Source organism: Mesoplodon densirostris, chromosome 6 (assembly GCF_025265405.1).
Source record: "Mesoplodon densirostris isolate mMesDen1 chromosome 6, mMesDen1 primary haplotype, whole genome shotgun sequence".
NCBI lineage: Eukaryota > Metazoa > Chordata > Mammalia > Artiodactyla > Ziphiidae > Mesoplodon > Mesoplodon densirostris.
Genome location: NC_082666.1, coordinates 13,862,903 through 13,877,696, shown reverse-complemented (window position 1 = coordinate 13,877,696; position 14,794 = coordinate 13,862,903). Strand labels below are relative to the sequence as shown.

The 14,794-nt window shown below is 47.9% G+C and overlaps 1 protein-coding gene across 1 annotated transcript; it reads right to left on the bottom strand.

Moving 5' to 3' along the window:
- Window positions 1-546: 546 nt before the first annotated feature.
- LOC132492423 (ATP synthase subunit g, mitochondrial-like) lies at window positions 547-942 on the bottom strand. The gene has a single exon (XM_060101939.1). The coding sequence runs from the start codon at window positions 916-918 to the stop codon at window positions 607-609; it is 312 nt and encodes a 103-aa protein (XP_059957922.1). The 5' UTR covers window positions 919-942; the 3' UTR covers window positions 547-606.
- Window positions 943-14,794: the final 13,852 nt, after the last annotated feature.

The window sequence follows — 14,794 nt, the reverse complement described above, 5'->3', positions numbered from 1 at the left end:
GCCGCTCCCCCATTAGGCCCTTGCCAGCCCCTCCCTGCAGGAAGGCACATTTATTTGTGCTCATTTACTGTCTGTCTCCTTTCTGCCCTGTGCTGGGATGTTGAACACTGATTGTCAAGACTAGCCCAGTGCCAGGAACATAGATGTTGGGAGGATTTGATGAGTGAACACCTAATAAACAACTTATTGGTAGAAGGCTTTAGGGATTCTTCCTCTTAAATAAGCCCAGCACACAATCCCCCAGAGCACTCAGCTTCAGCTAACATTCCTGGGAATCTTCTGTGTGTCTGGACCTCACATGTGTCATCCAGCTGCCCCTCATAACCCCACCAGTTGAGAACTGTGTCACCCAGCTTTGCCCATGAGGGCAGTTGGGCTCAGAGCTGGTGATGTGACTTGCCCAAGGTCTCACAGCCAGCAAGGGTAAGGATCTGAAAGCAGGTTAAAGGATTCCAGGTCCAGTGCCCTTTCTGTCCAAGCTCCAGAGGGAGGGAAGTCCCGCTGAAGCTTTTTTTTTTTTTTTGACACATTGTCTTATTTTATTCAAAGAGCCGTCTGCTCACACATGGTCCAAGAACACCCAAATAACAAAGCAAAGACTGGTCTTCAAACATTAAAGCCAATGATGCCACGCTTGCCTATGATCTCGCCAACATAAAACCACATCCACACCTCAGTGGCCACCAAACCATTCAGTAGAGCTTCCTTAACTGTAAGCTGTTTGAAGCTACAAGTTTGAGCACTACTGATAATTTTTTGCAAGCTCTGAATAGCTGTAGGGATCTCAGCAGGAGTTGGAGGGACCAGCTCAACCTTGGCATTGTGCCAAAATGTGGCCAATTGAGGCTTCGAGTAAGTCACAGCAGCGCTGACCAGCGCCAGGGCCTTCTCCGCGAGGTTACAGACAAACTGGGCCATGGTTCTAGGACGGAAAGCCCGTCGCGCCGACTCCGCTGAAGCTTTAATCTACCCTGACTTCCCGGGGTTTGTCCTCACTCAGATTCCAGAGTTCCTCAGACTCGTAAAGTAAGGAACTGACCCGTTAAGAAAACAAGGCACAGAAACCTCCAGCAACCTTAAAATTTTTTCCCCCAGTTTTACTGATGTATAAATAACAAACTTGTCAGAAGTTCTGAGCTTTCAGATTTACGGGAGAACAATTGCCTTAAAGAGGAGTCTGTGATTTTCATGTTGTGTTTATGTAATAGCTCTAGAGGCCTGATGGCTTGATTAATAGGCTCTTTGGGTAAAACCGTGGAAGTCCTCCAATCAAAATTAGGAACTCAATAAAGAATAGGACCCAATACTATTATTCAACATTGATCTGAAAGTTTTAGCCATTGCCGTAATGGGAAGCAAGGAGGTGACTTAGGAAAAAGACTATACCACTTCCTAAGGATTCTGCAATTGGAGATTATATTAAATATCTTATTTTACTGAATACTCATAGCACCTCAACAAGATACATAGTTATTTTATGTATTAGCATTGTTTCCATTTTTTTCCTTATAAGGGAATCGAAGTTCATAGATAATAAGTAACTTGCTTATGTTTCTCCATCAAATGATCCTTGTGGCTCCAGAGTGTTGCTGCTATTTGTAAAGGAATCAAAATTATGCTGATTTAAACAGGATTTGTTTGTCCATCTTGAAAACCAGTCACATTAACTGAAAAAGCTACCAGAATAAATAAGAGAATTCAGCAAGGTGACTGGATATAAAAGGCAGTCACCATCCTATACATCTGTACCACCCTACATACTAATATAATCAATTAGAAAGCATAAGTTTAAAAAATTTCGGTCATAACATATCAATAACTAACCTTAACAAGAAATGTGAAAGACTGATAAGAAGACAGCTACACATCTTTACTGAGAAACAGGAAAAGATAAAAAATGAAGCTTCCTTCCTACTGTGGTCTTGGATAGGAAAACTGGATGTTGTAAAGATGTCAACTTTTCTCAAGGTAATTGGCAAGTTTAATGAGACGCCCATAGAAATCTCTGAAATATTTTTTATCATGTTTGTTCCATCTGCAAGAATAAAAAGTCAAAAAATGTTGAAAAATACAAGTAATACCAAAAAAGGGTTAATTTGATGTGTGGAGGAAACCAACACCTGTCATGTCACATTTTAAAACATACTCTGAAAATTTAGTAATCAAAAATAGCATGGTAAGGACATAAGAAATGGTAATGGATCAGAAGAACAAAAATAGCCCAGAAACAGTCCTTATCATTTACAGGCTTCAGTGTGTAAGAAAGGTGGTGACCAAATCACCAGGTAAAGGAAGAATGATTCAACCTCAAGGCTAAGACAATTGGCCAGCCATCTGGAAAAGAATTAAGTCAGTCTCATCTCTCACTTTATATCAAATAAATTTCTGATGGAGAAAGAGTTAAAATATGAGTCCATAAAACTTAGAAGAAAATCTAAATAATACTTTTCAACTTAAAAAAAACTTTTTTAACCTTGTATTTGGAAATAATTTGACTCACATAAAGTTGCAAAAATAGTACAGAATTCTTGTGTACCCCATCACATAGTTTTCCCTAATCATAACCTCTTACATAACCATGGTGCATTTTCATAACCAAGGAATTGAAGCCGGTATGATGCTATCAAGAAACTACAGGGCTTCCCTGGTGGCGCAGTGGTTGAGAGTCTGCCTGCCGATGCAGGGGACACGGGTTCGTGCCCTGGTCCGGGAGGATCCCACATGCCGTGAAGCGGCTGGGCCCGTGAGCCATGGCCGTTGAGCCTGCGCGTCCGGAGCCTGTGCTCCGCAACGGGAGAGGCCACAACAGTGAGAGGCCCACATACCGTGAAAAAAAAAAAAAAAGAAAAAAGAAACTAAAGATCTGGCACATATATGTAATGGAATATTACTCAGCCATAAAAAGAAATGAAATTGAGTTATCTGTAGTGAGGTGGATGGACCTAGAGTCTGTCCTACAGAGTGAAGTAAGTCAGAAAGAGAAAAACAAATACCGTATGCTAACACATATATAGACAATCTAAAAAAAAAAAAAAAAGGTTCTGAAGAACCTAGGGGCAGGACAGGAATAAAGATGCAGACGTAGAGAATGGACTTGAGGACACAGGGAGGGGGAAGGGTAAGCGGAGACGAAGTGAGGGAGTGGCACTGACATATATACACTACCAAATGTAAAATAGACAGCTAGTGGGAAGCAGCTGCATGGCACAGGGAGATAAGCTTGGTGCTTTGTGACCACCTAGAGGGGTGGGATACGGAGGGTGGGAGGGAGACACAAGAGGGAGGGGATATGGGGATATATGTATACATATAGCTGATTCACTTTGTTATACAGCAGCGACTAATACAACGATGCAAAGCAGTTATACTCCAATAAAGATGTTAAAAAAAAAAAAAAAAAGAAACTACAGAACTGGGACTTCCCTGGTGGTCTAGTGGTTAAGAATCCGCCTTCCAATGCAGGGGACACGGGTTCCCCTGGTCAGGGAGCTAAGATCCCACATGCCGCAACTAAGACCCAGGGCAGCCAAAACAAATAAAATAAATTAAAAATAAAAAAGAAACTACAGACCTTATTTGAATGGGGACATTTTAAACAATAAGAAATACCACTCCCTTTGAAAAATTAAAATCTTTAGTGTATTAAAAAATCATAAAAGAAATCAGAAAGGCAAATAACAAAGTGAGAAAAATACTTGCAATAAGTGTGACCGATGAATAGTAATTACCATGCTTTGTGATAAGTTAATAAGAAAAATACTAACACATATATAGAAATTTGGACACAGGGCATGTGTAGACAATTCACATAAAATGAAATGCAGATGGTTACTAACCATGTGAAACAGGTTCATCCTTCCTAGATACCAAAGGCAACTGTGTTAAATTTAAAATGCCATTTCTCATCTAGTAAATTAACAAATATTTTAAAAATATAGCAATACTTAGTGAGATGAGATATATACTTCAATACACTACTTGGGAAAGTTTAAATTAGTACGTCATTTCTGCAAAACATTTTTCAATATGTATCAAGAGCCTTAAAATTGTTCACATCTTCGATCCAGGCATAGCACTTCTAAACACCTCTCCTCTGGCTGTGATCAGAGGTAACACCAAAGACTTGTCAAGACTGTTCATCATACGGACTTCCCTGGTGGTGCAGTGGTTAAGAATCCACCTGCCAATGCAGGGGACACGGGTTCGAGCCCGGGTCCTGGTTGGTCCCACACGTCACGGAGCAACTAAGCCCGTGCGCCACAACTACTGAGCCTGCGCTTTAGAGCCCGCGAGCCACAACTACTGAAGACCGCGCACCTAGAGCCCGTGCTCCACAACAAAAGCCACAGCAAAGAGAAGCCCACGCACCACAACGAGGAGTAGCCCCCGCTCGCTGCAACTAGAGAAAGTCCATGCACAGCAATGAAGATCCAACGCAGCCAAACATAAATAAATAAATAAATAAATTTAAAAAAAAGATGATTCGTCGCAGTGGGTAAAAGCTGAATTATCTGACAGTTAGGGGATGGTTACATTACTTCTGTCTCTTCCACATAATGGAATATAACACTGTCATGACAATATGTTTTCATAGATTTTTAATGGCATGGAAAAATGTTAATAATAATATGAAATGGAAAATGAAAGATAAAGATTGGTATATGTATATGTTACCAATTTTGAGGACTGTGAGTGTGTGTGTATGTATCTGGTATACATAGCTATATATCTATATCTGGCAAGAAATACACCACCATGTTAATAGTAGTTATCTCTGAGTAGTGGGATACTCTTCTGTATTTCTCCCTTCTTTTTAAAAATAATGAGCAGTTATCGCTTTAATATTATTATTTTAATGGCTTTATTGAAATATAATTTACTTATCATAAAATGCACCCTACCTTTATATTATTTTAAATGATTATGTATTTTGTTCATTTAAAAACAAATTTATGTATTTTTAATTTTTATTTATTTACTTATTTGTTTGCTTGTTTGTTTTTTTATTTATTGGCTGCAACGGCGGCATGAGGGAGTGGACCCGGGCCCCCTGCAGTGGAAGCACAGAGTCCTAACCACTAGACCACCAGGGAATTCCCTAACAAATTTATATTTGGAAAATAGAACAGTATTTAAAACTAAAAACAAGTCTTCTAGACTGCAACTGTATCAGTTAGGGTTCCACCAAAGAAAGAGAAAAAAATATATAAATGCCATTGAATTGTACACTTTAAATGGGTGAATTGTATGGTATGTGCGTTATATCTTAATTATAACTTCCTAAAGCTGTTACCAAAAAATTCCTGGCTCTGCCTCTCACCAGATGTGTGACCTTGAAAAGTGACCTCACCTCCCTCAGCCTCAGTTTCTTCATCTGTTAAATGGGGATGATGACAACAGTGACCTCATGAATTGTTGGGATGTTTTGCTGAGAGGACACAGTAAGTCCTTGGTAAATACTAACAATAGCGATTGTTTACTGAGGAGGGCTCCCCAGTGCCTGGCTCGGGGCTGGGCACTTATGTTCATGACCTCACTTTGTCCTCTGACCCCTCCTACGCCGATTGTACAGCGGAGGAGACCGAGGCTGAGGGCTCCAGCAGACAGGCAGCATCGAAACCCGGGTGTTCTAGAGGCCGGCACCTGAGTTCTAACCACAGGGTAATCCTGGTTTTCGTGTCGTGTTGCCTTTCCATACGTGTTGGTGCTTTCATTACTGGGACCCACTGCAACAGGAGATGTCAGCTGTACACCTGGAAGCTTCATCCACCTCCCTCCCTCCTTCCAAATGGATTCTCTCCTTTTCTCTGGCTTAGAATACTTTCCAAGGTAGAAAACGCTCCAGAGAAATGCCACCCACGAACTGGTGACTTCCTCCGGTCCCTGAGCAGGTCAGGCCTTGGGGAGGAAGACTCAGACTCAGCTCTGCCCCCTCCTCGCTTGGAGAGACCTCTGAGCCTCGGGCTCGTCACAGAAAACGTGCAGATTATGATAGTATTTCCTTGCCAGGGATGTTGCAAGGCTGACTTATGCTCCCTGAGAGGCCCCAGCACCAGGGTGTCAGCTCCTCCTGAGATCCCCGTTGGCAGGGACAGGGCAGGCCTGGGGCTGGCCCCCACCCAGCAAGCCTCAGAGTTAGCTATGTGGAGCCAGCGAGTACAGCTGCTAAAAATAGAAGTCACATCTAGCAGGGACATGGGTTGGCCCAGAGGCAGGGCTCAGCTCAGGCAGATGGGAGTGGCGAGGGGGGGCCAGGACACTCGCCCACCACCAAGGCCCCTCACCTGCAGTGTGTGCATGTGTGTGTGTGTGTGTGTGTGTTGGGGGTGTGTGATTCCCTTACTCAGTTAAGGCCCCATCCCCAGCTACAACAGAGGGGTGGAGACTGCTCCTTCATCAGGACGACGAGAAAAGTCCTCTAGGGATGTTCAGTAGACATATAATGTGAGCTACACGTGTAATTGTCAATTTCCTAATACAAACATTAAAAAAAGATCAGGGGAAATTACTTTTAATAAATTGTATTTAATCTAAAGTAATGAAATGTTGATCATTTCAACATGTCATCAATATAAAAATATTAAGGAAATCAATGAAATTCTCTTTTTCATACTAAGTCTTCAAAATATGGTATGTAGGGCTTCCCTGGTGGCACAGTGGTTAAGAATCCGCCTGCCAGTGCAGGGGACATGGGTTCGAGCCCTGGTCCAGGAAGATCCCACATGCCGCGGAGCAACTAATCCCGTGCACCACAACTACTGAGCCTGCGCTCTAGAGCCCGCGAGCCACAACTACTGAGCACGTGTGCCACAACTACTGAAGCCCACGCGCCTAGAGCCTGTGCTCTGCAACAAGAGAAGCCACCGCAATGAGAAGCCTGCGCACCACAACAAAAGAGTAGACCCCCCCGTGCTCTGCAACTAGAGAAAGCCCGCACACAGCAACGAAGACCCAATGCAGCCAAAAATAAATAAAGAAATAAATTCATTTAAAAAAATATGGTATGTATTTTAGGACTCATGGCTCATCTCAATTTGGAGTGGTCACGTCAAGTGCCATATTAGTTTTCAACCACTGCTGTAACACATTAACACTTAGTGCTTTGAAACAGCATGGATTTATTATCTTACAGTCTGGAGGTTAGAAAGTTGGAAATGAGTCTCAGGGGGCTAAAATCAAGATGTTGGCAGGGCTGTGTTCGTCCTGGAGACTCCCGGGGAGAATTCGTTCCTTGTCTTCTCCAGCCCGCCTTCCATCCATCCATCCATCCAGCCATCCATCCAGCCAGCCATCCACCCACCCACCCACCCATCCATCCATCCCTTCCTCCATCTTCAAAGTGCATATCTCAAACTGCTTCTCTTGTCACATCTTCTCTCCCTCTGCTTTACTTGTCGCTTTGCCTTCTCTGACTCTGACCCTTGACTCCCTCTTACAGGACCCTTATGATGATATTGGGCCTGCCCAAATAATCCAGGATAACCCCCCCTCTCAAGATCCTTAATCACATCTGCAAAGTCCCTTTTGCCATGTAAAGTAGCATACTCACAGATCCGAGGATTAGGGTGTAGACACCTTTGGAGAGCGTTATTCAGCTGGCCACACACATTTTACAGGCACGCGTGTCAGCGGCTGCTGAACTGGACAGTATTGCTCTAGGGAAGTAAGGGGAAAAAATCTAGTTAGAGCTTCTACCTACCCCCTCCTGCTCAGTCACTAAGCCCCTGTGGGATCTCAGGCAAGTCAACTCACGTCCCTGATTGTCCATAATTACCTTGCGTGTAAAGTGAGGTTGACAGTAACCCAAGCTTGGGAAAATGCAACAAGCTAGGAGGCACATCCATGCTTATTTAACTGTAAAATAGGGGGCAGTTCAATTGGCAGGTTGGAGGGGCTGCTGCCCTGTGGTAGGAGAATTGAATACCAGGAGGGTTCTCAGAGGCCATTGGGTTCTCAGCTGCCCCATTTTACAGATGGGAAAACTGAGGCCCAGAGTAGAGAAGAGGCTTGCCAGAGGTCCCCAGTGAGTTGGTAGCTGAGCCAGGGAGGGGATCCAGTGGGAAAACTGTTCCCTGCCACATCACACTGCCTATCCGTCTGAGTTTCCTCACTTATAAAACGCAAATAGTGATGGCATATTATCAGGGCTGTTGTGAAGATCAAAGGACCTCCTAGGTGTGAATGTGCTCTGTGAACAGCTAAAGGGTTGTGTAAAAGAAGGTCACGATGACACCTGGGCACAGGTGTTTATGGTCTCCCTCTAGGGCGAAGGCTGGCTTCACCCTCTACCTCCCTGGCCTGCAGTGCCCTGGGCACCTTGTGTCAGTCCTGTCTTTCCATCTTTCCCCTTTCCCACTTCTAGAACCAAGTCTCGGAGCCTCAGGAGGCAGGCCTTCCCCTGGTTGACAAGGGGCCCTTAGCCCTTTCCTGAAAAGTGACCTCCTCTGGGCTTGGCCCTCCCTAACCTCTGCTCCTCCTGTGGGGACCGTGTTCTGGTCGGGGCAGGGGCCAGGTAAGCGCTCTTCCAGGCCTGGGTGGAGGAGCCTGGGTCCCCTGCTGGCTGGCTGTGCAAACCTGGGCACGTTCCTTGGCCTCCCTGTGCCCATCTGCACAGTGGGTGACAGGGGTTAGACCAGAGATGCTCACAGCCCCCTGAGACCTAACATTCTGGGGATCCCTTCACTGTCTTCACAGAGGCCCAAAGACAAACTATTCCTGATTCAAACTCTCACCTGCACCGGTGGGCAGGGCCGGCGGGCGGGCGGGAGCCAGGGCGAGCGGCAGTAGAGCAGGAACGCAGGATGGCCTCCATCTGTGTCAGGCTCTACAACCCTGCCAGCCTTCCAGCTCCACCCCGGACCTTGGGCAGAGGGCAGGGCTGTCCTGCGGAGCCACAAAGAGGCCTCTGGGCCGGAAGGAACGGGTGCCGGCATCAGTGAGTGGTGAGGCTCTGAAAACACCTGACTGCAATGCAAAAAGGAACTCTCTGGATCTTAACAACCCAACGCACGGTTTAGGCAGGTTCCATGCCAGAGGGAGGAAGGGGTGTATGTTCCCTCCTCCTCAAGTCCTGATGCTGCTGGGCTTTGCAGAAACACCCGCAGAGGTGCACAGCACCCAGCCTGTGGAAGATCTGTTCGTGATTGTCTCCTAAGTGCCAGCTCTGTGCTGTGTCTCGCGACCCAGAGTGAAGTCCAAGTGTCATTTTCTACGTGAGGTCACTGAGGCCCCACAAGGGTAAGGAGCTGGCCTCTGGTGGGTCAGTGATCGGAGACACAGCCAGGGCTAGTGGGAAGAGAGCTGTATGGCCTTGACTCATGGCTCCTCAGTGGGCTGGAGCCTGCGGGTTAAGACCTTAATAATAATTGTAGCAGGAATACTACATGCCGCTCACACTAGGGGCTCCGTCTAAATTCCTGCCATGTGTTGGCTTGCTTCATTCCCACACATCCCTACAAGGTAGGAATTTATCATCACCTTTTTACACTTGGGGAAATGGAGGCACAGAGAAGTTAAAGAACTTGCCCAAGCACACACAGCTACTAAGTGACAGAGCTGGGACTTGAAATGGACTATTGGACTCCAACACCTGCTCTTGACCAAATGCAAGTGCGAGGCTGGGGGGAGACAGTCTGAAGTGATCTGCACGCCCTGACCAGGGCATGCTGCTCACGTGCCGTGGGGAAGAGGGCCTCCTTCGGTCTGACGCTTTGCGCCCAGAATCCCACATGGTCAGCACTGTATCTTTCCCCACCCACCTGTCCACTATGCAGATGGGAACGTGAGCTCAGATTTGCCTTTGTGTGGTTTTTTGTTGTTGTTTTGCTGCACCATGCAGCATGTGGCATCTTCCCTGACCAGGGATCGAACCCATGCCCCCTGCATTGGGAGCGTGGAGTCTTAACCACTGGACCTCCAGGGAAGTCCTTGGGAACGTGAACTCAGAGATGGCAGGTGACTGGCCCAGGGTCCCACAGCAAGAGTACAGAGTCCCTGGCAGGCTGAACACCGGACACTCAATGGTCTAGGGGGTTGGGAGCGCACTCATACCCCCATCCCGCCCCCAGGAGACATCCGAGGGGCAGGCAGCTTCCCAGGGGGCACAGTAGCAGCAGAGAGGACCTTTTCTCCCACCCCCTCAGTCCCAGACACCCGTGTCCCTGGTGGATTCCACTCCGTTGCTGGCCCCGGGATTTCTCCCCAGATGGAGCTGTGCTTGTGAGAGGGAGCGGGGATAGAAATCAGTTGTTTCCATAGAGAGAACCTTCAATATTGAAATCGACAAGTTAGTGGGTACAGCCCAAGGGCAGGGGTGTGTGGCAGCGGACCCAGGTCCTAAGAGGCTCTGCCTCTAGGCACCTGGCTGCCCCGAGGGAGTTGCTCTTCTCTGAGCTCCTGCTTTTCATCTGTACAAAGCGAACAGGGGCCCTACTGCTGGAAGAATGGATCCAACTGCCCAGAGGGCGGCAGGAGGGTGAGAGCAACAGGCGGGGAGGGACGATGGCTCGGCTGACCTCCTCCCACCAGAGAGGAATCACAGGCCATCATAGCCAAGCCACTGACCTGCTGGGTGACCTTCACCTCCCTGCCTTACCAGGATTGGCTGGGACAGCTATGATGACGTTCGCACCATACACCCCGGATTTTCTACGGAGGAAATGCCTTGAGACAGGTGGGAGTTGAGGAAAGGACCTGAAAAGGAAGAAATGTCATCAGCCAGATGACTGTAATATCCCAGCCTCTCTGGAATGGTCCCCAAACTCTGTGCCATATGAATGTGCTTTGCTTAATCGAACACAAGTTCCAGATGCCAAGGCAGCAAATGAGATCCAGCTCCTGGCAAAGGCTCAGGGGCCCACCAGCAGCTGCCCTGATTTCGTCCTTCCCCTTTCCCGTGGCCTGTGTCAATCTTACCCAAGAGGTCCCGCCAGGTGGAGTGCTCCAGGCAGGCACATCTCCCCTGGAGGAGAAGAGCTGGTGGCTGGTCCAGAAGGGACATCACATCCATCTGACCCTCTCCTGCTCCCCAAAGCACTGGAGAGGACACCACCGTGGGTAAAATCTCTCATTGTGGAGGCAGAGACCTGCCTATTAGCTGTGTAACGTTGGGGAAGTTGCCTGGCCTGAGATTGTTTCTTCATCTATAAAGTGAGGAAAACAGTGCCTTCCTCCTAGGTTAGTTATCAATATTAAGGGTGGTACTTGCAGGTAATGCAAGTAAAGTATGTGCTCAATAAGCTGTAGTTCTCATCATAGTTATGCGTGTTTAAAAATGAACCTGAAGTCTGTGCAGACCTAAAACTGATCTCACTTTTCCGTACCATTTTCACATTATGCTGATCACATCATGGCCTAAGGGTTTGAATCTGGCATAGACTGATCTGGGTCCAAGTCCTGGCTCCCGGCACTTGTGTGACCTTGGGTGGGTGATTTTTACTCCTCAGAGCCTGGGTTTCCTCCTCTATAAAACAGGGGTGATAGGGCTTCCCTGGTGGCGCAGTGGTTGAGAGTCTACCTGCCGATGCAGGGGACATGGGTTCGTGCCCCAGTCCAGGAAGATCCCACATGCCGCGGAGCAGCTGGGCCCGTGAGCCATGGCCGCTGAGCCTGCCGTCCGGAGCCTGCGCTCCACAACGGGAGAGGCCACAGCGGTGAGAGGCCCGCGTACCGCAAAAAAAAAAAAAAAAAAAAAAAAAAAAAAATAGGGGTGATAATAATCACACCTCCTCTTGGGGTTTTTATGCTAGTTTCATGCAATGATGCTGTGAGCCCTCAGCTCAGTGTCTACTGGTAGGCTCGGCAGTCCATGACTGTTTTGGATTCTTGTTTCTGTTATTATTAGACTGGGACCCCACAGTGTCCAAAACTAGTGGTTTCCACAACCTTGGCATCCTCATAGCAACACTGTGAGGCTAGGATTTTCACTTTCATGCAGAAGTGGAAACCGAGGTTTAGCAAGTCTCTGCTCTGGAGCTCAGTAGGGGAGCAGGGGTCGTTAAGGGGAAGTGGGTCCTGTCTGCTCCACTGGGGTACAGCCGCTTGAAAGCACAGGAAGCACCACTCTCCCCGGCCCAGGTGGGCACAGCGTCCCGCCCACTGGCTTCTGGACCCACGGTCTCTTTCAGACCTACAGAGCAAATCCTCTCCTGAGATCTCCGGGAGCCCTGCCCAGACACCAGATGAAAGGCAGAGAAGAGTCCAGGAGCCCTGCAGTCACGTGACCTCAGACAGGCTGCTCCTCTTGGGGTCTCCGTTTCTCCATCTGAGTGTGAATCACATCCAAAGTGTGAATCCTGATCCACCACTGATTCAGATTGGGCTTGAACACAGTATCTCCCTCTTCTTAGTGTCCGTGGCTTCGCCTATGAACGGGGGCTAACGGAAGAATGGGATAAGGGGGTGTTAAGTGAACAAAGGAGAGCATAAAGCTGTAATTAGTATGATTTAAATGCATTTTTTAAAGTCTGTGTGTGTATGTGCGTGTGTGTGTGTTTGTATCTACTGCTTCAAAAAGACAAAATTTATTTAAATGTTTCTAGTAGTACTCTCTGGACACTGGACTCATGACTGATTTTTACTTCCTTTTGTATATTACATTTGTAGTTTTCCAGTTTTTCTACCATGAGTATGTGTCTCTTACAATCAGAAATGAACAACTAAAGGCATAAATAGTTGTCCATATGGCTCAGGGTGGTCCGAGGATCACCTGTGGACACCCCCGAGGAGGCCTGTGAGCCGCCGGGTGACAGCAAACGTTCCCTTTGCTGACTGTGCTCACGTGCCCCTCCTGGGCACCATTGGGGTGACGTTGTGGTTCCCACGGGCAGGACCTCTGGCTGGGAGCAGAGGGAACCGTTGCCTCCCAGGGCTTCCCGTGAAGATGTGACCTCATCTTGGCTGAAGACACAAAAGGAACTGAAGATTCCTCATCAATCTAAAAGAAGGAAAGTAACTAGAAGCAAAGACATGGCTTCTAATTCCACTGCCTCCCTTTCTCCCACCTGACATTAGGCAGGGCACCTGGCCTCTCTGGCCTCAGTTTCCCAGTCTCTAAAAGGGGATTACACCATGCTTGCCTCACAAGGGTTTTGTGAGGATCCAATGAAACAGCAGCTTTGCCTGCGTCTTGCCTCCCCTCCTCTTGAATTGTCTGTAAGAGGTGAGACATCAGGTGTTTGGTGCACTTAACATAGGGCTTTGGTGGAAGGTAAATTAGTAACAGTTTCAAATCATCGTCTCATCCTGCTGTTAACAGCCTGAAAGGTCACACGCAGGTTGATTGGGGAACCTCCCACCCAGTGCTGCTACTTTCGGGCAGTTGGGACCACCTTAGATGCCTTCTGTGCTCCAGCCCATCCTGTCTTCCTGCCTTCCTCTCCGCGGTTCCGCCTCCCAGACCTTACCTGAGGGCAAGACTGCATCCCATCTCTGGGTCTTTACTGTCCCTCACACCCCTATCCTCTGCATCTCAAAAATATTTTAAGGGGCTTCCCTGGTGGCGCAGTGGTTGAGAGTCCGCCTGCCGATGCAGGGGACACGGGTTCGTGCCCCGATCCCGGAAGATCCCACATGCCGCGGAGCGGCTGGGCCCGCGAGCCATGGCCGCGGAGCCTGTGTGTCCGGAGCCTGTGCTTCGCAACGGGAGAGGCCACAGCAGTGAGAGGCCCGCGTACAGCAAAAAAAAAAAAAAAAAAAAAAAAAAAAAAAAAAAAAAAAAAAATTTTAAGGGTGAGTTTACAGGCCACCTCTTCCAGGAAGCCCTCCACGCTTCAACCAACGGATCTGAGTTCCTGTGCTGTCTCTGAGCCTCTCTTATCTATCAGCTTCAATGAGCTACTTATATACCTGTTTCACCCACTGCACTAAGAGTTTCTTGAGTGTAGGCTGCACATCTTACCGTTCCCCACGCCCTAGGGGCCAGCACAGTAGGTCTCAATAAAGCTTTACCGAAAGACTGGCTGCAGCTCACAGTGTCTGAAGAGAGTATGTGTCCTTTCCCATCAGATATAAGCGATGAAAGGCACAGAGTGATATTTGTCCCTAGTAGTGCTTGTCCCACAAATCGCTTGTTAGCTTAGTGAGTAGGGATGATTTTTTGGTTTTTGTTTTTTTTTTTGGCCAGGACACCAGCTTTGAGACAGATGTCCCCATCACTAGCTGGGCCAGACCTTTCTTTCTACACACATCAAGGAAGCAAGTCAGCCTCATGACAGGTTGTCAGCAGCGGGGACGAGAAAAAGAAGCCCTGACACGTTTGTAGCCTATCACGTGTGGCAAGATGCCATTACACTACAAAGCACTAGGGCTCGGGTATCATATTTGGGCCTCGTGAAAACTTTGTGAGCTGGGTAGGGCCAGGCAGGATGCTTCCCCGTGTTTGTAAATGAAGAGGCTGAGGCATGATGGGATACCAGGTCTGGACTAGGGGTGGGTCTGGGTTTTCTGATATACTGATCCCACTGGGCCGTGCTGCTCCATCACCTCTTATGTGAGCAGCATCCTCACAAATGCTGGACTAGAGAGGACAGGCAAGGCTGCTGACCCATTTCACAGATGAGAACCCTGAGGGTGTGAGGCGTGAAGCCCATCACAGCCTCGGCAAATAGAGGAAGAGTAAGCTGCAGGGAAGCCTGGTGGGGAGAGGAGTGGGGGACCTGCCATGCATCTCTGAGCGGCAACGTGCAGCCTCAGGGCTCTGGAAAGACGGGCGAGGGTCCCTACAGGAACTGGTTGTGTAGGGACCTCCAAGGTGAGAAGACAAGCATGGGCCGCGGCCAGGCCAGGCCAGGTGGGC

Excerpts from the sequence above, each read along its gene's own strand:
- LOC132492423 (XM_060101939.1), bottom strand. The coding sequence starts at position 918 with ATGGCCCAGTTTGTCTGTAACCTCGCGGAGAAGGCCCTGGCGCTGGTC.